This window comes from Culex pipiens, chromosome 1, assembly GCF_016801865.2.
Source record: "Culex pipiens pallens isolate TS chromosome 1, TS_CPP_V2, whole genome shotgun sequence".
Lineage (NCBI taxonomy): Eukaryota > Metazoa > Arthropoda > Insecta > Diptera > Culicidae > Culex > Culex pipiens.
The window spans coordinates 102,082,441-102,105,902 of NC_068937.1; the positions used below are offsets into that span (position 1 = coordinate 102,082,441).

At 38.0% G+C, this 23,462-nt stretch overlaps 1 protein-coding gene and 1 long non-coding RNA gene across 2 annotated transcripts; one reads left to right on the top strand and one right to left on the bottom strand.

Annotated features, from left to right (window-relative positions):
- The first annotated feature begins 2,336 nt into the window (after positions 1 to 2,336).
- Positions 2,337 to 3,288, top strand: LOC120426252 (uncharacterized). Its single transcript, XR_005606676.2, has 3 exons — positions 2,337 to 2,916; positions 2,978 to 3,086; positions 3,138 to 3,288. It is a non-coding gene; the product is annotated as an uncharacterized LOC120426252 (long non-coding RNA).
- Positions 3,289 to 10,606: 7,318 nt separating this feature from the next.
- LOC120426254 (uncharacterized) lies at positions 10,607 to 13,453 on the bottom strand. The gene has a single exon (XM_039590990.1). The coding sequence runs from the start codon at positions 13,451 to 13,453 to the stop codon at positions 10,607 to 10,609; it is 2,847 nt and encodes a 948-aa protein (XP_039446924.1).
- Between the last annotated feature and the right edge of the window lie 10,009 nt (positions 13,454 to 23,462).

Below are 23,462 nucleotides of genomic sequence, written 5' to 3' on the forward strand. Positions count from 1 at the left end.
AATATTTTTGGAGCTTTAATCGAGCATCAAACTCTCCATATGACGAAGATAGGTGTTTGATTAGAAAGGGTATATTTCCCCTATTTTTGAGAAAATTCTGACCGCAAATTCTCCAGCGAACACCAACTCTATCTACCTTCAGGTTCGCTGAACTAGAGGTGGGCAAAACCGCTCTTTTTAAGGAGCCGCTCATTTTCGTTCGCTCATTAAAAAGAGCCGCTCTTTTGAACGGCTCTTTCGCTCTTTTTCAAAATATAGATGACAAAGATATTTTTTTAAGAATTGTGTGATTTTTAAAGCTATTTCACATTATTATGGAATTATATAAATTATTTTTAAAAAAATAACTAAAAACGAGAAGGTCTATCTATGTCAACACTTGAACTACCGTAAACTGGGGTCAATTGGGACACATTGGGCGAATTGGGACAGCAGTTTTAACCATGTTGGAGCACAGTATTTTGATTTTTCTGGTTGGTTTCGGTTAGAACAGACTCAGGCCAACAAGATGTGTAAATCCATTTCTAAATTTAAAAGCTTTAAGTGCTCTAAAAACTGCTGTATCTAATCAGACCGTAGTCCCGATTCACCCCAGATTACGGTACTTGAATCTAAACGTTCGAATGATTGAATGGCATCCAAACTTAAATCTAGGACTTAGGAGAAATTGCTATTAATTTTAAAAAGGCGTTCATTTCTGCCAAAATAGAACGAATGCTGAAAAGTTATTTTGAGACTTGCTTTGCGAACTCTTTTCTACATTCTGATTTGATCGATAAAGTCTATAAACGCTGAAGTTTATTCGACCAGGAGGATTTATTTATTTTTTTCCAAAATCTCTAAGCTATTATGAAGATTTTTGATAATTATTTACAAATTACAAATAGCAAAACAAAGCTTATGGATAATATTTTTTGCAATTTTTCGATTTTATTGATTTTAATAAAATGAACCAATTGATTAGAAGCTTTTTTTGAACAAAACTGTTGAAAAAATTGAATGTTATGATCTCTAATAATCAAATAACGAAGAAACGTTGCAAATATTTTTCAAAGGTAATGTCGACCCCTTCAAAATCAATCCAAAAAAAAGGGAGTGAAAAAAATGTTAGTTCAAACTTTTAATGGAAATTGAAGTCTTATCAATTGGAAATAATTTAAAATGCATTTTCCTGGGTTTCAAATCATATTTAGCATGGCTGGGATTGATTGAAAATATTTTGAATTTTTGTAAAATTCCTTGCTTTGCGTAAAGTTGTTTTTTCGACAAAAAAAATCGTCAATTTCAATTTTTATTTTTTAGCCGTCCTCGACTTAGGCTTAAAATAATCTAAAATAATATTTGATAATTATTTACAAATTAAGCCATTTTAAATACTCAACGGACTGGTTCTTTCAAAAAACCGGAGTTTAAAAAAGAACCGCGGTTCTTTTTTTGTGAGCCATCGTTCGTTCGCTCTTTTTAATGAACCGGCTCTTTGAGCGGTTCGCTCTTTTTTTGCCCACCTCTACGCTGAACTAATTCTCTCTCCCACGTGTGTTTTTGATATTGTGACTATGCTTCAATTTGTAATCTGCGTCGTTTCAAAAAAGTATGCGCTCAGAACGATTTTGGAGCGCGCTGTTCGTTTCGGCGAAAGCGTGTGTCAGTTTATGCTGACTTCAACAATACATTGCATGTAAACATTAGCGCGAAGCAAGAGGGAAGAGAAAAAAATCGGATGACAGATTGTTCGCTAGAAGAAAAAACGCCAAACAAGAAGAAGACAACTGCGGTCAAAAGTGGTTTGCTCGTGGCACGTCAGTTCGTCAGTGTTGATATTTTTCTCTCTTTTCAGGATCCAGCGAAATGGGAGCGAAGATGTCACGCCGAAATGGGCGGAAGGTCGCTGCGGCCATGGAACCGGCCGGGGAGGTGACCACTCCTCCGATTGTGGTAGTGGCCACTCCGGTGATGGGGACAGAGAAAGCGGACGTTGACCGGGTCGCGGGTGGCGGACGGGTTGACGGGGGTAACAGTTCGACGGGGGGCATTCCGGAACCGGATCCGCCGGTTTCGGAACAAAATTCGACAGATTCTTGTTTAGGCCATTCCGTTGAACCGGCGGATCCGGTTCCGGAAAGCCCGATGGTAATTGAAATTTCTCTAAATAACTTTTCGGACAGTACTGGGGCGGTTCCGATTCCGGAACCGCTCGTAGATCCAAATTTTCCTTTGACAAATTTGACCATTTCAGGACTAAACCAGGGCCAAAACGAAACGGTGGTTCCGATACCGGATCCACCGGTTGCAATTTTGACTGACGATTTGTCGTTTGAATCTAAAAGACCGGTGGATTCGGTACCGGAATCGCTGGTTATCGATTTAGATATAGCTACACGTTCGGAACCATCTGCGGCGGCTTCCTTCGTGGAACCGCCCGCAGAACCAAATGCCTGTGAATTTAATTTTCCCATTTCAGAGCCTTCGGAGGGAGTTCCGGAACCACAAAATTCTAACTCTTCCCTAAATTCTAAAAAATCTGTCCGTTTTACAGATTTCGCCCAGGTTAAGGAGTTTTCAGGGTCGGAATCTTTCGTTCCGACCCTGTACTCGGTTCTAGTAAAAGATCCTCCGGAAACGGCGCCGGAACTGCCTCCGCTAAATTCGAAAGAAACAAAATATTTTTGGTGTTACTCCTGCTGTCAAAATTCCAGTACGAACACTTTGCCCTGGTTGCTGCGATTGCGGTATTCTAAATTTGCGATGTGGTTGCGCAGCTTTTTCTGCGGTTCGATGTGTTGCGCTGTTATTGGTTTGTTTGTTTTTGTTTAATTGTTGATGATTTTCTCGTTTCATGAGCGGTTTCTTGTTCCTGTTACATATTTTTCTGACGGATGGATTGGAGTTGCTAGTGTAGAAAATGGAATTGCATTGGTAAGTTATTTTTGAAAAATATTTTTCCTTCAAATCTAGAGTGATTTTTTGTCAATTACAGATAAAACTGATGATATTGAAGATGGCGATTATGACGATGATGATGATGATAGACGAAGCTGATGACGACGATGATTGAATATTTTTGAGTGGAGGAGATAATTAACAATGTAATGTGGATAATTTGGAAACAATAGGTAATAAACTAATTCAATACTTAGTTTACAGATACTGACTGGATACTAGGCACGGTTGCGGTGGAGTTCGATGATTGGAGGAGAATCTTGAAGACATCTTGAAGAACATTACATTATTTTACAAATGAATTGTCATTTATTAAATGAATTGTACTTTATTAGAATTGTTTGTAATAAAAGCATATGTAGAAAAAGTGTTGTTGTTTATTTATTTGATTTTGTTATTTATGAGAAAGGTTTTTTTTATACTGTTGAGACTCGATTTTCCGAAGTTTTGATCATCTGAAGATCGATTATCTGACTGTTTTTATGAACCAAGGGTAATATAATAGAATAAAAAAAATTAGTTCTGTGACACCATTTTTGTCAAATTCTATCTAACAGTTGATTGCCTAGTAAAATTAAAAAAAAAAAATCATTTTTGCAATGTTCCATCACTGCTATTGGGCCACCATTTTTGATCTTAAATATTTTTTTTTGTGATTTATTTAACCAAAGATTCGATTATCCGATGTGCAATATTTCCAAAGCTTTCGGATAATAGAATCCGGACTGTATCTCTCGATTTTTTGTTGAGTTGAGTAACGATAAATCAACATCAACATCAACATAAACTTTGAAAAAAAAAAAATTGGAACGGCCTTATTGCAATGTGCTTTAAATGCGTATTCTTACCAAAAACACCAAAAATATTGACCAAATAAGGTCTGCAAACCATTGAATTGGAGAGGATTTTTTTTTTCATAAATATACTCCTTTCGTTTTCCCGTTGCGCAAAGAAATGGCTGGCTAAAACTCAAATTACACAGCCAAAACGCTGGAAAAACATGGGATTTTTTTTGGAAAAGGATGACTAAATGTGGTTGAGACACTCTAAGTTTCTGAACAAAACGTAGTGTTAGTTTTAGACGACCAAAAGTGTAAACTCACGGACGAAATGTACTGAAAAAACGTTACTTAATCCACCCTAGGGTGGTTGGTGCCTTCCTCACATTTAAAGGGTGCTGTCCAAAAAAGACACAAAAGGGCGGTGTTTTTCAGTGTTTTATCAATTTGACTCATTATTCATACCACTAGATTGGGTAGTCAGAGCTTCATATTGCAGGGCACTTAGGTGCTTACAACTTATGATTGGGTAGTCAGATCTCCAATCTAATTCGTGCCCGTTGAAAAGGTATTTTGATTACCTATCCAACGACAGGTCGCATGAGAGATCCGGACAACGTTTTCATCAAAATATCTGAGATCCGGCCTCCAGAAAGTGCATAAATAACACTTAAGTGCTTATAACTTTTGATAGGGTTGTCAGATCTTCAATTTCTTGGACGCATTGGACAGGTCTTTTGATGACCTATCCAACGACAATGCGCATGAGAGATCCGGACAACGCTTTCATCAAAATATCTGAGATCCGGCCTCCAAAAAGTGCATAAATAACACTTAAGTGCTTATAACTTTTGATAGGGTTGTCAGATCTTCAATGTCTTGGACGCGTTGGAAAGGTCTTTCAAATACCTTTCTAAAAATGTATAGCATGACGGGGTTTCTTACAAAAACCACCCTTTTTACAATCTTCCGGACTTTAGTCAAAATCGTTTTTTTAGCATAACTTTTGAAGTACTTAACTAAACTTCATAATTTTCAATAGGGACTTATGGGACCCCAAGACGGATCGAATGAGACCAAAACGGTCCAAATCGGTTTAGCCAGTCTCAAGATAATCGAGTGCATATTTTTTGGTGCACAGACCCACATCCCTACACACACACACACACACACACACACACACACACACAGACATTTGCTCAGAATTTGATTCTGAGTCGATATGGTCTAGGAGGTCAAATTAAGAAGTTCGTTTTTCGAGTGATTTTATAGCCTTTCCTCAGTAAAGTGAGGAAGGCAAAACAGATTCCAACTTAAATTTGGCAATGGTTTTTTTTTTGTAAATATTTTTAATTGTTTAAATAAATTCATTAAGTAATTCCAAATACATTTTTTTCCAAATGTTTTTGCCAACTTTTTTTGTGAGTATGGGTAAATTACCTTCTAGAAATAAAGCTTGATTTTCAGTTTTCGGAAAACTTAAATATCGAATAAAATCCAAAATTGAAAAAAAAAATCGTTTTGAAAACATAAAGGAGATATTAACTTGGCAAAAAAAATAATCCAAGAAATTTTGAATTATTGCAAAAATGTTTAAAAAAATTTATCTTCAAACATTTTTCTTAAAATAAGTGGGAAAAATAGGAATGAAATTTTAAATTCAGTTATCTTTAATTTTTTGCCATTTCCATTTGAAACGTAGTATTCAAAACTATACGTTTGCCAATTAAAAAAAAAAAACATGAAAGTATTGTTGAACTTTCGATTTATTTTTCAAGGACTAATTTTTTGTGTTTCTACTCTGAATCATAATGATGAATTTCCATTTTTGAAGTATTTTTTTTTAATTGTTGTTCAGTTTCTGTATTTACGAAAATTGCCAATAGTTGAATTTTTTAAAATCAATTTAGATTTTTTTCGGTGGTTGATATTGACTTTTCTTATTGAGAGTTTTTTGTTTGAAATCATTCTTTAGATAAGAAATGCCTATTTGAGTTTTCTGGAAAAAGTCGGGAAAAAGTCGGGAATTTGAAAATGGGATTTGAGTGGTCACCCTGCAACTCCCAAGCCCTTAAAAAAGTTGGACCGGCAACAGTTACCGGTAGGTGTGTACTTTTGGGTAGATTTGAGTAGATGATAACTACTTAGCTGTTTGCTTTATTTTATTTTGTTTTATTTTATAAGGAAAAATATTCAAATTGAAAATATTTTTGACCAGAATTTTGCACCTAATTTTAACAACTTCTTGGCTCAATGTTGAAGCGCCCTTTAAAAAATTTTAAAGTCATTTGCACTTTTTCTGGAAAGTCAACGAAACATTTCAGTGTCCCAGTGTAGTTAGTCGCAAAGTTGCCAAGTCGAGGAGCGATATTTTTTGAAAATTTTACTAGAGGCGCCCCTACGACTTAAAAATATTATTCAAATTCAGTTTCGCCGTATGGGACAATGAGCCGACGGTCGTGTAGCCGGTTTAGCCGAATGAAAAAAAGCGACAAAAAACGAATTGTTAAGAATAAATCAGAAGCTTAAAAAATATAAAAAAATACATATTTGCTCGAGTTTTTTTTTAACATGCAGAAATTTCGTGTTGAAATAAATCTGATTCTTCTCAATTCCACAAAAGTCTTTTGCTGTTATGAAAAGGTGCTTTGACATTTAGCGTTGATTAAAAAGAAATCTTGTTCTTTTAAATCAACATAAAAATTAAATTTGGACCATGACTTTGTGCATTTCTGGGAGTTTTTGCATTCTTTCCAACATAATCAGCAACAAAATAAATTGGTTCTCAAAAAATAGATAATTTCTGTAGTTTATGCTTATTTTTTTATTTAAGGCCGTTGCAAATATTTTTCAAATTTTAAGTTGCCCCCCCTTCAAATATTTTTTTGGTCATTCCGAAAAATCGGGGACCAAAAAAATTTTTTTTTTCAAAAAGCTTCCAAATTTTAATGGAATTAGAAGTCTTATCAACTGAAAACTAATTGAAATGCATTTTCCTTCGTTTAAAATTATATTTAGCATGTCTGGGATCGATCAAAAATATTTTGAATATTTGTGAAATTCCGTTGCCAATTTTTTTCGCATATTTTAACATGCCAAGTTCTTTGAAAGCTAATTGGGGCTTAAAAAAAAATCTGCAGTTTTTGCATTCTTTCAAAGGTTGTTAATCGATAGAATTATCGTCGCTAATATTATCGTTTAACGATAACTATAATGGTTATGTTAATCTCTCGTTATCGCTATCGTTATTTCGATAAATCTATCGGTGATAATCTTATCGCCGATAACGGACGATAACTCATTTTAGAAAACTTTCTCAAATTAACTCAATCCATCAGTATCATGTTAAATTTTCAATGCATTCACTAAGAATATATATTTTGATAATGCAGTAAGTTAATGTGTTGACTGTTGTAATGTGTTGTAATAAAAAAATCACAAAATACCGTACTTTTTCCAAACTACTCAAATTTTTGTAATTAGCAATATGGGTATCAAACGAAGCGAAATTTGGTATGCTTTTTCACTGTTCTAGTATTTTTGGAATTAAATGCTCTATTTTTAACAAAATAAAGTATTTCTTCGAAAATACTCAAATTTTCGTAATATGCAACATAGTAAATAAAGTAAATCTTTCCCAGTTCCTGAGGGGAACACCCTTGAAGAGTATCGGGGCCGGCATTTACAAAGCGGTTGTCGTTGATAAGGTCCAGCTTGTGACGATGCACTACCTTCCCTTTACTAAGCAATCGAATCCAGAAGAGAAACGATCACCAGTTGTGTTGGTCCGAGCCGGGATTTGAACCCCGATCTACCGCTTACGAGGCGGAAGCGTTACCACTAAGCTACGTGGCTCGGTCATTCGATTCACAATATGCAACATTAGGGTGTAATATGGTTGTATGGAAAAAAATAAAGTTGTTCAAATTTAGCGGGCACAGCAACTTTTTAGTTCCTTTTGGGGTCCTAAACAACTCCCCAAAGTTTGGGAACGATTGGTTTAGTCCTCACTTTGCGCAAAGCGATTCAATTTTCCATATAAATTTGTATGGGAAAAACCATTTTTTTGGATTTTGATATTTATAAAATCCACGTTTCACGCTGTACTAAAACCAGATTCATATTCGGATGCTTTGGAATGTGCTCTACAACTTCCTCGAAGAGAGTATGGTGCTAACTTGCTCCTAAAAAAAGATACAGCGTGTTCAAAACTCGTCTAAAACGTGTTTTTTGCTCGAAAATCACGTTTTAGACGAGTTTTGAGGACGCTGTATCTTCTTTCAGGGACAAGCTAGCACCATACTCTCTTCAGGAAAGTTGTAGAGCACATTCCAGAGCATCCGAATATGAATCTGGTTTTAGTACAGCGTGAAACGTGGATTTTATAAATATCAAAATCCAAAAAAATTGTTTTTCCCATACAAATTTATATGGAAAATTAAATCGCTTTGCGCAAAGTGAGGACTAAACCAATCGTTCCCAAACTTTGGGGAGTTGTTTAGGACCCCAAAAGGAACTGAAAAATTGCTGTGCTGGAAAATCGATTTTGATATTACACCCTAATGCAACATGTGTAGCGAAATTTGGTATGCCTTTTTACTTTTAGGGGCAGGGGGGGGCAGAATGGACCGCCTAAGGGAAATGCACCAAAAACCATAGAAAAACATAAAAATTTATGAATCCAGTGTAGTAGGCTTATGCTTTGGAATGTTCCCTTCAATGTTGTATACTTGGTTGATGAATTTTTTTTACTTAAAACTGTTTTTGAGCCACTTTAAAAAAAAGTTTTTTCGACTAACTTTCCAGGGTGCGGGGCAGAATGGACCACCCTGCGGGGCAGAATGGGCCACCTTAGAAAACAAGCCATTTCTTCTAATACAACGTTGAAGGGTGATAAGAAATTACTTGAGGGACCTTTCCATTATAGTTTCCATGAAATTTGATCACTTTTATAAAAATAGTAACTTAAAAAAAAACAAAGATTTTTGAAAATAGTGTAAATATGTCTAAAAAAGACACTATTTTTACAACTAAGCGTCGAAACAACTAAAAAATCAACTTTTGTTGCATTAAACGTGATTTGTTAAGCTACTAGGAGTGAAATAATCCATTTTGCTCAATTTTTTTTAACTTTTGATTGTTTTTATAAGGCAGGAAAAGGGTGGTCCATTCTGCCCCCAAGTGGATTTTAATTTAACACATCCACCACCAAGCCTCTAAATGATTTTAAGGTTCCGTTGTTGTTTGTATACCTTGGTAGTAGCATCTAGTAACGTTATAAGCATTGAGCAAACTTTTTCAAACAATCCAACTTTTCAGAAAGCTTATTTAAAAAACCTCGAAATAAACAACATTTCCGTGGTTTTTCAAATAAATTTACATTTTTGCTCATAATTCGAAAAATACAATGAATTCAAACGTCGTTTTTGGTATGGTGAAGTTATTTGACGTCCTTTATAAGACCCTTGCCTTACAATTGGTCTAAATCCATTCTAAAGCCTAAAACCAAGGGTGGCCCATTCTGCCCCCCTGGTCCATTCTGCCCCCCTGCCTCTATTAGAGTTTTTTGTTAAAAAAAATTCACAAAATATCGTTTTTTTATATTGTATTTAACAAAAAAAAACGTTACTTATTCCACCTTTAGGTGGTTGGTGCTTTCCTCACATTCATAAAGTCAATACATTCAGTAAAAATAGCAACATTCCCTTAACATGCATGTTTAACAAATCAACTTTATTACTAATTTCTTTTGATAGGGTTCGCAGACCTTTAATTTTTCTGGCTCATCGGCAAAAAAAACCTATCCAACGATAGTTCGCATGGAAGATTCAGACAATATTTTTATAACAATATCTGAAATCCGACCTCTAAAATGTGTATAAATAACACTTAAGTGCTAATAACTTTTGAAAGGGGTGGCAGATCCTCGATGTATTAGGCTCATTTGAAAGGTCTTTCGATTGTCTAACTAACGACAGGTCGCATGATGGACTCGGATATCATTTTTACTGAAATATCTGAGATCCGGCCTCCAAAAAGTGTATAAATAACACTTAAGTGCCAATAACTTTTGATAGGGTTGTCAGATCCTTGATGTTTTAGACTCATTTGAAAGGTCTTTCGATTATCTAACTAACGATGGGTCGCATGATGGACCATGACATCATTATCATTGAAATATCTGAGATCCGGCCTCCAAAAAGTGTATAAATAACACTTAAGTGCTAATAACTTTTGATAGGGTTGTCAGATCTTCAATGTTTTGGGATCATTGGAAAGGTCTTTTTAATACCTTTCTGAAAATGTATAACATGATAGGGTTTCTTGCAAAAACCACCCTTTTTACAATCTTCCGGACATACGCCAAAATCGTTTTTTTAGCATAACTTTTGAAGTACTTAACTAAACTTGCTGATTTTAAATAGAGACCTATGGGACCCCAAGACGGATCGAATGAGACTACTACGGTCAAAATCCGTTCATCCAGTCCGGAGATAATCGAGTGACAATTTTTTTGTCCACCCACCTACACACATCCACACAGACATTTGCTCAGAACATGATTCTGAGTCGATAGGTATACGTGAAGGTGGGTCTACAAGGTCGAATTAAGAAGTTCATTTTCCGAGTGATTTTATAGCCTTTCCTCAGTAAGGTGAGGAAGGCAAAAATTAAACGTTTCGAAAAAAATCCTTTCAATTTTTGTTTAAAAACGTTACATAATCCACCTTTAGGTGGTTGTAATTTGTAATTTGTAATTTGTTGATTTATTGGGTACGATAACTTGTTAGTTAACACTTTTGATCAGGTCAAGGAAGACACTTTAGGAAATAGAAAAATTACAAAGGATCCAAAATAAACTTGACATAACTGTAAGGCTCACAAAATTAATTTCGAATGGTTCTTTTAAATGCATTTTTGAAGGCCAACAATGTCGGTTGTCCTTTTAACTCCGCAGGGAGGTTGTTCCAGCACGTGGTTCCGGCGACGAGCACACTTTTTCCGCTCATCGTTGTGTGTCTCGGGATGATGAACGAGCGGGTCCGTTCTAACTGTCCTCTCACCAGATGTTGTTGGAGGTACTCCGGCAAGTTTCCATCGTACCCCTTCTTCATGAAACAGCTTGTCCGAAGCTGGTAGTTGATCGGCAAATCGTGTCCAAGAAGGGTGTGTCGCACTGCTGCGGTTGTATCTCGACGGCGCAGGTTGTATACAAAACGCACTGCCGACTTGAAACACCGGTGGAGTTGCTCCTTAAGCGCCGCAGACAGCCCGTGATAGTAGACAATGTCACAGTAGGTAAACATCGGCACTATCACAGCTTGGACCAGCTTGCGCCGTGTGGGTTGAGAGAGGACCGCCGCAAAGCGACGGAACGTCCTCAGGGTGTTATAGACTCTCTGGGTCACACTGTTGGTTTGATGCTTCCAGGTCATGTTGTTGTCCAGCTGGAGACCAAGATTGACAACTTTCTCGCACAGTGGAACAACTTCCCCGCTGAATACGATGTCCGTGTGGGGTTGAACGGAACCTGCTTTGGTGAAGACGATGGCCTGTGTTTTTTTGGGGTTTGGGTGAAGTTGATTTTGGTTGGCCCAGTTTGTGATCGCAGCTAAGTCGGTGTTGATGCTGGCAATCAGGTCTTCGATCTGCTCAATCGGTCCAGACACGTAGATTTGTAAGTCATCAGCGTACAGTTGGTACTCGCATCTCAGGACTCCGGGTAAGCTGTTGATGAAAAGGCTGAACAGCAGCGCGCTGAGACAGGACCCCTGCGGTGTACCATCGGTGACATCCCGTACAGCTGACACTTTATCGCCGAGACGGACCATTTGCTTTCTTTGGCCAAGGAACGATGCGACCAACTTACAAGCAGCGCTCGAGAACCTGAATTCCCGATTCAGCTTGTTCTCAAGCAGGTGATGGTTGACGCAGTTGAACGCAAGCGAAAAGTCGACAAGTACCATGACGGTGCAGTTGTTGTTATCTAGGTTCCCGTAGATGTCGTGCGTTACCTTGGCAAGAGCAGTTGTCGTTCCGAATCCTTTCCTGTATCCTGACTGATGTTTGGCCAGGAGCTGCAGGTTCGGGTTCTCGAGATGATCGGTGATTTGGTCAAGCAGGATTTTTTCCAACACTTTTGAAACAGCTGGGAGGACGCTGATTGGACGGAAGTGCTTGGGCAGGCTGGGGCTTGGAGTCTTGGGTATAGGTGTTACAATAGCTGTTTTCCACAGAGACGGGAACGTTCGAGCCGCGATAATTGCGTTGAAGAGGTGACAAAGTTCAGGCAGGATCAGCGGACAAAGCATTTTCACAAACGAGATGGGGATGCCATCGGTGCCAGTAGCGTTGGTTTGTATTTCGAGGATCTTCCGGTTGACTTCTTCGGCGTTAGTTTGTCGAAAGTTGAACCCATTTCTGCCGTGATCAACTGCTGTTCGGTGCGCTGGTTCCCTCTGCTGTGCGCTACGCTGCCCCGTGCCGAGCTCTCTGTGACCATCAGAGAAGAAGCGGTTCAGATCATCGGCATCGATTCCTTCTGCAGGCGGGCCGGACTTGGTAGAGTTGTGTATGCCTTCTCTTCTGAGGTTGCACCAAAGCTTCTTTGCGGGGAGTTCGTGTCCGAAGTGCTGATCCGCGTAGCGTGTCTTGGCCGCATGAATCAGCGAGTTCGCACGGTCGTGCAATCGTGAGTGTTCCAACCATTGCTGATCACCTCGCCTCCGGTTCGGGTTGCGCTTGTACAGCTTTAAAGCGAGGTCTCTCAGCTCGATGGTCTGCTTGATTTGTTGCGTTATCCAGGGAGTTCTTTCATCTCGTACGTAAATTGTCCTTTCCGGCGCATGTCGGTCAAGGAGATCTTGCAAGTCGGCCGTCAACAGCGCAGTTTTTTCTTCCACATCATTCGACTCGTAAAAGCGTTGAAAGTCCTTGGCTTGGTACTCTGCTTGCAGCTGCAGCACGTCGACATTCCGGAAGTTCCGAACACGGATCGTACGCCGGTTTCGATTCCTCACCAGGACATCAGCAAGCAGGTAGATCACCTCGTGATCTGAAATAGCGCTTGCGGATACCGCTTTTGCCTTTCGAATGGACTGTGGACAGTCGGTGATCAGCAGGTCGATGGTAGTTGAGGTGGTGTCGGTGATTCTTGTGGGGCCGGTAGGTAGAACGGTGAGGTTGAACGTTGAGTGAATCCGTCTCAACGAGGTCAGATTCAACGAAGGGAGGACAGACGCCACGTTGATATTAAAATCCCCTACAATGAACGTTCGGTCAAAGCCAAGATCGAGCATCTCGAGAAGGACTTTTTCGTAGAGCACGGCGAACGTCGGATTTGAGCATGACGGGTTGTACACCACAGCCACCCCAACATTGAGTTCGTTGATTTTAATTTGAACCACCATGTACTCAACCCTCGTTGCGATCGGTGCTGCGTTGTCGTGGGTCGATTTGATGACCGGTGTTGCTTTGAGACCTTGTCGAACGTAGAGTCCCACTCCGCCGCAGGCCTTTGAGCCGCGTCCACGGCCGGACGGCAGTGAGTGCCGGATGAGATTGTAAGCGGGAACTCGTACCGGTCCGACCGGAGCGGAAGCTCTCATTTTCGTCTCCGTGACCCCAAAGACGTGGTATTGTTGAGCGTCGAGCAGAAGTTTAACACCATCGATGTGGTGCTCAAGGCCCCTGACATTCAGGTGGCCGATTCGAAGGTTGGAGATGTTTGTCATGTTGGTAAGTAGAAACGCCAGCGACGTTTCGTGTCAGCAGCGCGAAGATGCTGAGACATTGGCGGACAGGGCGTCGAAAAACAGAGAGGAAGAGTCGGAAGAATTTTCCGCACTTACCAGTTCTTGCAGATGCTCGATGGAATTGACGGGTATGTATCTGGCTTGTCCGGGGAAAAGCACCGACACCCTGTCGTTCTTGACAAAAACGGACCGGGCCGCACCTCGTTGTTTCAGCCGAAGCGCGTGGTTCCGTATCCGAAACGTATTTATCGAGAGCACTTCGTTGACGGTGAACCGGTAATCGAGGGCGGGTCCATTTCTCAGATTTCGAAGGGCAGCATCTTTGTACCGTTCAAAGTACTTCCGTAGCACCTTCTGCTTGACCTCGGGACTGCTGAAGACAGCAACGATAGTCGGAGTGAGTGATCGGTCTGACCACTTTGATGGTTTCGTAGGAACACGAAAGCAGCTGGTGAGGCACGCTTGTTCTTCGCTGCATCCTATCAGGGTCAGCACATCCGCCACCAGTTGTCTGACATTTTCGCCTTCCTTGAACGGGATCTTGTTGATCGCGAGCCGGCAGGAGTTAATCGATTGGGAGCAGGTGTTCGCGAGCTGGGCTCCTTTCTCGATCTTTTCCAATTTCTCGCTGAGATCGCTTGTTAGGCGGGTCGTGGTAGCGTCTGAACGGATGTTGCTGTTGATGTTGTTGCGAAGGCGATCCATCTGCTTCTTGCTGGTTTCACGAGCAGCATCGAGCTCGGCCCGGAGTTTGGTCAGCTCCGTTGACAGATCTTGGATTACCTTCTTCAGCCCACTGACCTCTCCGAAGGCGGCTGTCACGGGTTGAGATTTCGGGATGAGACTGCCCCGTACCGAGCAGGATTCACAGAAGTACTGGTAGTCGTCGATTTCCTCCATCTGCACATCGCTGATCCTCACACAGCTTGGGTGGAACCAAAGCGGGCAAGCATCGCACCCGATCCAGCTAATTGTTTTTGGCTTCCGCTTTCCTTTGGACCCGGGTGGCGCCCCGCGGTTGCAGACATCGCAGATTTCGTCACTCGAGCGATTCTTTGCCATGTTGAACTGGTGATAGTACTGCTACCGGACACTATTGGCGCTGGCGTTTCAAAACAAACAGACACTTAGCACATCACCTCACTTTGCAGGAGGGAAAACAACTGTTCAAAAAAACTTTGTAAAACACTGAGTGGTACTTGCAAACACTTAAAACGCGGAGCAAACGATTTTATTTCGGCACTGGACACTTTTTTCCGCTCGTAAATCGTGAAAAACAGCGAAAATTTTGATTCTTTTTTCCGCGGCTTTGTTTTGGTTGCAGCCGGCTGCCAGTGCTGCCAGGAAAACTTGCAGGTTGTTGCCTGCCTCACATTCATAAAGTAAATACATTCAGTAAAAATAGCAACATTCCCCTTTAACATGTTTAACAAATCAACTTTATTACTCATTTCTTTTGATTGGGTTCGCAGACCTTCAATATTTCTGGCTCATCGGCAAGGTCTGATAAAAAACCTATCCAACGATAATTCGCATGGAAGATTCAGACAATTTTTCTATCACAATATCTGAAATCCGGCCTCCAAAAAGTGTATAAATAACACTTAAGTGCTAGTAACTTTTGATAGGGTTGTCAGATCTACGATTCTTTAGGCTCATTTGAAAGGTCTTTTGATTATTTTACTAACAATGGGTTGCATAAGGGAACCGGACATCATTTTCATTGAAATATCTGAGACCCGGCCTCCAAAAAGTGTATAAATAACACTTAAATGCTAATAACTTTTGATATGGTTGTCAGATCTTCAATGTCAATGTCTCATTGGAAAGGTCTTTTTAATACCTTTTTGAAAATGTATAACGTTTTCTTGCAAAAACCACCCTTTTTTACAATCTTCCGGACATACGCCAAAATAGGTTTTATTAGCATAACTTTTGAAGTATTAAACTTAACTTGCGGATTTTACTGAACTTGTTATTTTATAATTCCTTAAAATTAAAGTTAAGTTTATGCTTTTTTTGTGTGAAACTATTTAGTTTTTGTTAATACAAAAATAATAATCTTTCCATTCTTTGAACCCAATTATATGAAACAAATATTGTGTTGAAAAATCTATCTTATTGAAAAAATGTAGGTTAAATGTGATTGAAAAGAGTAAATTTTGACAAAATTTTCATCCTTTCAACATCATCAATCATCATCAACATTTTTGAACGTTTCAATTTGATTAAAGCAGGAATCTGTTAAAATAGCTAAAATTTAGGTATATAATAATTGAAAAATCTTTGCGTACGACTATTTTTAAATCTGGGCCTCAAGCTTATTTTGCACTTAGAAACCGTCCACCTCGTGATTTGAACTCATAACGTGTGGGTTACGAATCTGCGTACCTAACATCCGATTAAGACAGAATTAAAATTTATTGAAATTTTATTTGAATTATTATTACGATTTATTATTAAAGTTGTAAATTATTTAAAAATTAAATTATGCACTTTTACAAAGTAGGTGTCACCTGGTTTTGAATATATGTAAAAAATTAATAAAAAATTCAATTAAAATACAAGTGCCTTTAACCGAATACCCTTTAATTTTTATTATATTTGTGAATCCTCGATGTATTTAGTCAAGAATATTGTATTGATTTCAGTTATTGTTAAAGCACGAAAGTTGCAATGAAAAGCAGATGAATAATGATTGTTTTGCTATTTTTTTTTGATTTTCTGATTCTAATAAAATGTAACCAATTGATTGAAAGTTTTTTGTACAAAACAAATGATCTAAAAATACATGAAATTTCAAAAAACTTCAACCGATAAATAATTGTCTCAGTTTTATAGATTGAAATTTTTGTCAAGTTTTTTTTAAATCTCATTCGGCCCGCAAGCTCATGAGAGCTTCAAATTTGGCCCGTCATTCAATAATTTTCAGCGCCCCTGGTGTAGTGGTTAGCGTGGTTGCTTCTCACCCAGTTGGCCTGGGTTCAATCCCAGTTGATCCCGGTGGCATTTTTCGAAACAAGTTTTGTCTTATGAAGTCGATAAAGTAGTCGGTTTCGTTTGAGGAAAAGTGGAAAACGTGGTCTAAAAATGACAACGCCCATCCCCCTATTTTAGAGCACGTAGCACGTCTACTTTCTCACCGAGACAAACCGACTACCTTATCGACTTCATTTTGCTGGACGAGAAAGGACGCCACAAGAGGTCGAATGTCAAGGTTTTCATAGACGATACCCGAGTTGGAGCTGTTCTGGTTATGTAAAAATAAACCGTTTTTTTGCTCTTCCAAAACCTTTTTTGGGCATAACTTTTAAACCACTATACCAAGCTCAATGATTTTTAATGGGGTCTTATGGGACCCCAAACTGGACCGAATGAAACAAATCTGGTCAAAATCCGTTCAGCCAGTTCCGAGATACTCGAGATACTCTACATTCATACTCAAATTCTGAGTCGTAATGTATACCGTCATCTGGGGCAAGTCTGTTTTATCCGGAACAAATCAGAAAATTAAAAATATTGTGCTCTGACATCGTTAAAACTGCTGTCCTAATTCGCCCTATGTGTCCCAATTCGCCCCAGTTGACGGTACATGAATATAGATCTAGGGTGTGTGTAAGATGTGCATTTTTTGAGTAATTTTATAGCCTTTCCTCAGTGAGGAAGGCATAAAGGCAGCTAGTCAGCCCAATTATAGAGTTTTTTTTAAAGGTCCTATAAACATAATATTATGAAACACAATTGCCCTTTAAAAAAAAATCCCTAGAATTGTTTCTGGACCTTAGAAGCAAATTTGCCAAGCGACAACAACGTCGTCATCCAAGGGTCACCTCCACAGTTTCGACCAGGTCACACTACACGGCAAAAGGTGCCCTCAACACACACACACAAAGTTGCGTGAAAGTGCATTCATTGGCGCGCAATGTCATCGTCGCGCAGAGGAGAAATGATTCCGCGGTCTTGGGCGTAATAAAAATAAGATAAAGTGCGTGTTCGTGAACTTTTTCCCTCTTTTATTAATACCCTTTTTATATGCGGGGCTTCTCTTGGGTCTCTTCCTTGTTCGGAAAGTTTATGTGAGGGGGGCCAAAGGGGGCCGTAAATAAATTGATACTAATAAACGCAGAGTTGGTGGCGGCGTGTGTGTGTGTACTTTAGTGTGCAGATGTGTCCACGAGGAGAAAGGTGCGCAGGCCTTTGCTCCTTTCCGATATTGATGTTTATGACAATGATGATGATGATGATGATGACGTTTACTGACGATAATGATGGGAGGGATGGTGATTGCATTATCGTATTTTACAGCATTTTTCCTCTTTGGTCACACGAATTTTTGGAGTGTAATGAGATTTCGTGCTGCGCAATATGCAAATATTTGTTGGTTTTATTATCAATTTGGGAATACTTTTGCGTTCTTTGGTACGTTTTACTTATGTCCTTAAAATGTATTATATATATTGAAATCGATACAAATTGACATGAAATTTTAGGCCAAAAACTTATCTAGAACTATCGCGACAATTTGATGTTAATTTTAGTAAGAAATTTTCATATACTTCTGCTTAATATTTAGAAAAAATTAATCATCAAAACAAACAACCCCTCGACTTAATTGCAAAGAAAACCGGAAGTTTGCCATCAGTAATTAATAATAATAAAAACTGATGCATACATTAAGCCACCTTTTATCGCCTTCCGCAAAGTGAAAGATTTTTCTCCTTCCTCTCACGAGTCGGTTGGTCGTTCGCGTTCGAAAAAATATTGTCAACATGTATGGTGGAAGCGGAAGATACTGCACAACAAGCAGTGGAGATATGAAGAAAGGGGGGGGGGGGGGGGGGTGTTAGTCCACGAAGCCGCACCAATCCAAACAAAAACAAAAATCAAAGTCCGCGTCCATTCAGACCGTCAAAAAAGGGCCCCGCTGTGGTCAGTAATGAGTAGGGGAGAGTGGCTGGAGAAATAATTTAGAAAAAAGTTACAAAAGGGTTGATTGTTAGAATTCAAAAAATAAAAATATCTGGAGTTAATTTGTTTTAAAAGGCAAATATTATTTGAAAAATATTTGCAATGATCTAAGGTGGTTTCAAAACATTTTAAAAGGAATGATTAAAAAATGATTAAATAAAAATCAGACATTTTATTTATTTTTTAATCATGCGCCTCCATAAGAAAAATAAAAGATAATAACGTATTCCTATGAGCCGGCAAAAAACAAACAATATTTTACGACACTACTCCAATATTATTTTGTTTTAGCTACGCCAAACTGATTGGAATTTCTAATATAACTATCTTTGTAAATGATTCACACTTCAAATGGAACTAAGAATAAGAGCTCATTATCAACATCATTATGAACAAGTAAAATTTCTATGAATTTGTTTCCAGAACATCCAATGTTCAATCTAAATCAAAATGTTTAGATCTAATTAAATCTAGTATAGCAGAATACGGTTATGCCCTTTTTTCTTTAACCTTCTAAAACCCAACCCCGTCTTTAGACGGGCTTCGATTTAAAAAATCGCAAAAAATCCATTTTTTTAAAAACATTGGAAAGACGAACTCTTAAAATTTCAGAAAATTTATGGGTTGGAAGTTTTACTTGTTTTATGTGACTTTGCCAATGTTTTTAAAAACGTCATTTTTTTAGGGGTCAACTTTGGCTGTGTTTTTTACTAAAATTACCTGTATTTTAAGTAAAAAGAAGTATGCAGTAATTTTTGTAGTGACCCAGACTATGCCCATACGCATTTTTCTACAGTTTAAATGATAATGGTGCCATTTTATAGCAAAAAACGTGAAAAACAAGCAAAAAATTGAAAAAGTGACTGAAGAAACATGAAAAAATTAGATAGGCAAAATGTAATGATAGGAGGTGGTAGAGTAGGCCAAATACTACCAAAAACAAACATAAACTTAACAAGATAAATGCAAATTAGAATACTCAAAATGAAACAAGAAAAACATAAAACATGAGAATTAAAGTTTTTCGTAGAACAAAAGCTGCTCAAAATGACCTACTAAACACGGGAAATATAAAAAAAATTGAAAAAAAAATTTGGGCAGTAGAGGGTTAAAAATAAAATGTTCTGTAACCCTTTCAGGCCTGGAAAAAAAAAACTTCTAAAACTTTACCTAAAACTGGGCAGTGCTCGTCCAAGAATAATAGCCTCGAGTCGAGAGAATAGTGGTATCATTCACGGAAACAGAGAACACAGCTCGAGATGGGTGAGGGAATTATTCCCTCGAGGTTTATTTGCATAAAAAAGTTCATTCGTCAAAACAAAAAACAAAAAGTGCCGGCCACGGGAATCGAATCAGAGACCTTTGACAGACTAACCCAAGGACTTAACTGTGTGTGGTCAGAAGTCGATGTATGACACTTGTTGAAAATTTATTGTTACAAATAATAAATGAATACATTTATTTTGATGATGAGAGTTGGTAGCATTATTCTTTCGATTTTTGCCCTGAGCACTCAATAAATTTGGAGGGAACGATTCTTTAACCCTGAATTCTGAGTGTAGCCAATAATTTTCGTATGATGGTAAGAATCATTTTACAGTCATTGACTATTTTTTTAAATTAAGGTTTAATTCCATTCCCTTTCAAGTTAAGACACTTAATTGGTCAATAAGCGATACCGACTTTCTAACATTTAGTTATTATTTATGTTATTATTCTCTATACCATTAGAATGTTCATTGGTTCATTTGTTTTTTTTAAAGAAACATTGAGGTTAAAATTTTACAAGAAAACTAAAAACTGTGTAAACTTTCGTTTTTGCTTTTTAATTTTCAATTGAATTTTATCGAATTCTTTAATTGTGAACTTGAAAATAGCTTTTCGCTTAGTATGAACACAAATACTTTAAAATCTCACAGTTGGTTGATTAACCCAAGTAACAAAAAGTTTCAGGAGTTCTCCAAGAGCTCTTCAAGATAGTTACAGCATAGCAATTTGTACCGGATAAAATTCTCTTCAAACCTTCTTCAAGAGTTAGCAATGCTGTAGCTATTGCAAATTGCTATGATGGAACTATCTTGAAGAACGCTTGTAGAACTCCTGAAACTTTTTGTTATTGTAGAAACAATTATTTTTATTCAATTTAAGAATCAAGCAGCAATAAAACTTTTTATTTAGACATGAATTAAAAATAAAAAAAGCTTTGTAGTTTAATATTTTAATCTATCTTAAATTCATTATCTTTTGCCCTCCAAAGTCTTGAGCTTAATCAAAGTACCGAAAACAGAATTATTGCAAAATATTGTTTTTTTTAAATAAAATTGGTTCATAAAGATTCTAATTTAGAAATAATGTTTTGCAGAAGTCTGTATTTTTTTAAATTTGAGTATTTTAAAACTAATATACCGCAAATTTAACAAAAGGTTTTTTTATTTTGATACAACATAATTTTTAACATAAAGTAATCATGGATCAAATTTTCAAAATGTGTTAAAACTTGTTCGCAATTTTTTTAAAGCGTCAGTTTGTAAAATCTCAAAAATACCATTCACTATGTATAAGTTTCCAGAACCTGACCCCAAAACATTGAAAAATCCTGCCTTAACTTGATTAAGTAATACTGAATGTAGGGATTATGGGTTGCAGGATTGCATATGTAATAAAAAATGTGAATTTATTAAACGATTATCATGATTCTTTGATAAAAATTTAGAGCACAACAAAAAGTCTGCACCTTTATAAATATTGCCTTGTAAGTCAACTTGACTGCTAGCGAGCGAGAACAAAGAGCGAGAAAACAGCGAGAAGCGCGTGGCTGGCAAAAGAGAGAATGAAGATGGTCAAATCAGTTTTTGTAGTTGATTTGTATTGTTTGTTAAATGCAATTTATCTGTTTTTTTTTTTTATTATGAAAGAAAGTCCCCAATAACGACACTGAAATTTTAATTATTCTGGAATTACAGACTTCTTCAAATTTCTTCTAAACAAAGCCATGAAACTTGTTGAAACTTGAAAAATATAAATTGCAAGCCATTGTTGATTCAATAGCTTGCAATTTAAATTTCCGAGTTCAATGAAAAAAGTGTTATTATAAATTGCATTGCACAACAGTTCAGTTGTTTTTCAATCATCAGTTTAAAAAAAAAAGTTTGGTCCCTGATTTTCGAAGCGATTTTGAAAGAAAGGTGAAAAAAAGGAATTAATGTTGAAAATTTAATATCAATATGCCAATTGACCATTATGCGCCATTATGCCAAACGGCGGTATGCCAAATGGGAAATAAAACATGTTTTTCAGGGTCCTAAATATTTCTGGGGAATTAGTCATTCTGGGGATTGGGTTTCTGGGGAATGTGTCAATCTGGGGAATGGGATAGAACCCTTGTTGGTCAATTTAGAAGATCAGATTACGTTCTGGGTGAGAAGGTGTAAATTACTTCTAATGGGAAGTACATTCAACAACATTAAAATAAATGAAATGAGCGCATAGTAATTTTTTTTTTGCAATTCCGTCGTGAAACTACTTACTTTTCCTGTCATTCTTGAACGACGAAATAGCCTACTTTTCTGTACCAAAAATAACAGAATCGAATAGCAACACTTTTCAAAATAAATGCTGAAAAGTTCTACTTTTCAGCACTGAAATGGGTGCTGAAAAGTTGAACTTTTCAGCACTTGTTTCGAAAAGTAACACTTTTCAACATTTTTTTGATTTAAACGATTTATTGACAAAATACATGAAAATTCGACTTAAAATTTCACTCAATGGGTGTTTTTCGAAATTGCAAAAAATGTTGTATGGAACTCGTTGCAAAACTTGATTTTTTCAGCACTCGTCGTATTTATCCAACTCGGTGAACCTCGTTGGATAAATGTACGACTCGTGCTGAAAAAATCCTCTTTTTGCAACTTGTTGCATAAACTACTATTTCGCTTTTAAAGTATATTGTTTAAATTATATTTTATTCTTTAAAAAACTATTAAAATAACTTTAATTTTATTGTTTTTAGCAAATCTGAAGATGGAAAAGACTTTTTATCGAAAAAAAAAAAATGTCTCAAATTTAGCCCCTCCCCCCTACGAAACTCTCTTTCTCCCTTCGATGCCGCGCGGCGACAATGACCACAATCTACACTGCGCCGCGGTTGTGTGTACGCGTTCACCTCACGCACACCCGGGTCCGAGCTGGTTTTCGCCCAACTCCCCACACCCATCATACCACCCATCACCTGCCCCACCCCCTCCCGCTCACCCCTTTCTGCACGCACAGTGTGTGTGTGTAAACGAACCGATGATGACCGCGACAGCAAAGGGGTGGTGGGGTGCTAGGGATAGAGAGGGGTAGCTGGAACCAAATTTCGGCACACCAACTAGCACCCACCTTTCTCCCCACCCTCTCCCCACCACCGCCACCACCCAAAAAAAGGAAGGTGGGCTGTGGTGGCCGAGTGCGTTGACCTCACGCATCATCGTGAACAAACGAAATGTTTTCATTTCGGGGCTTTTTCTTTTGTTGGTGTGTACGTGGACTTTTGTTTTTGTTTTTATTGTATGATTCTCCTCTGTTTGAGGCCGAGCGCGCGCGCGATCGCGTTTGCCCACCTTTTGGGAGACACACGCACAAGCACACGCACCGCGCACTGACAGTTTCATTTAGCGGTCGACCCCCAGGAGAGGGGTTTGTTGCCAAGCGAACTGATGGACTGGACAGACTGACAGACTGACAGAATGTTCTCCCGCGGGATGATCTCTTCACCTAATCCTATGCGCGTTGTCGTCGTCCGGTCGCCGTTGATCTATCATTTTGGATTGAAATGTTTAAGTCAAACGGAAGGGGGTGGGGAAAAACATGTCAATGAAGGTGCTGAATTAATGATCTTAAAAATCGTTATAATACCAGAAATTATTTTTTTACCCCAAAAAAAAATTATTTTTTTTATTATGTGAAGTCTTAAAAAAAATTAAGAAAAAATGTAAGTCCAAATTGCTATGCTGTAGCTATCTTGAAGAGCTCTTATAGA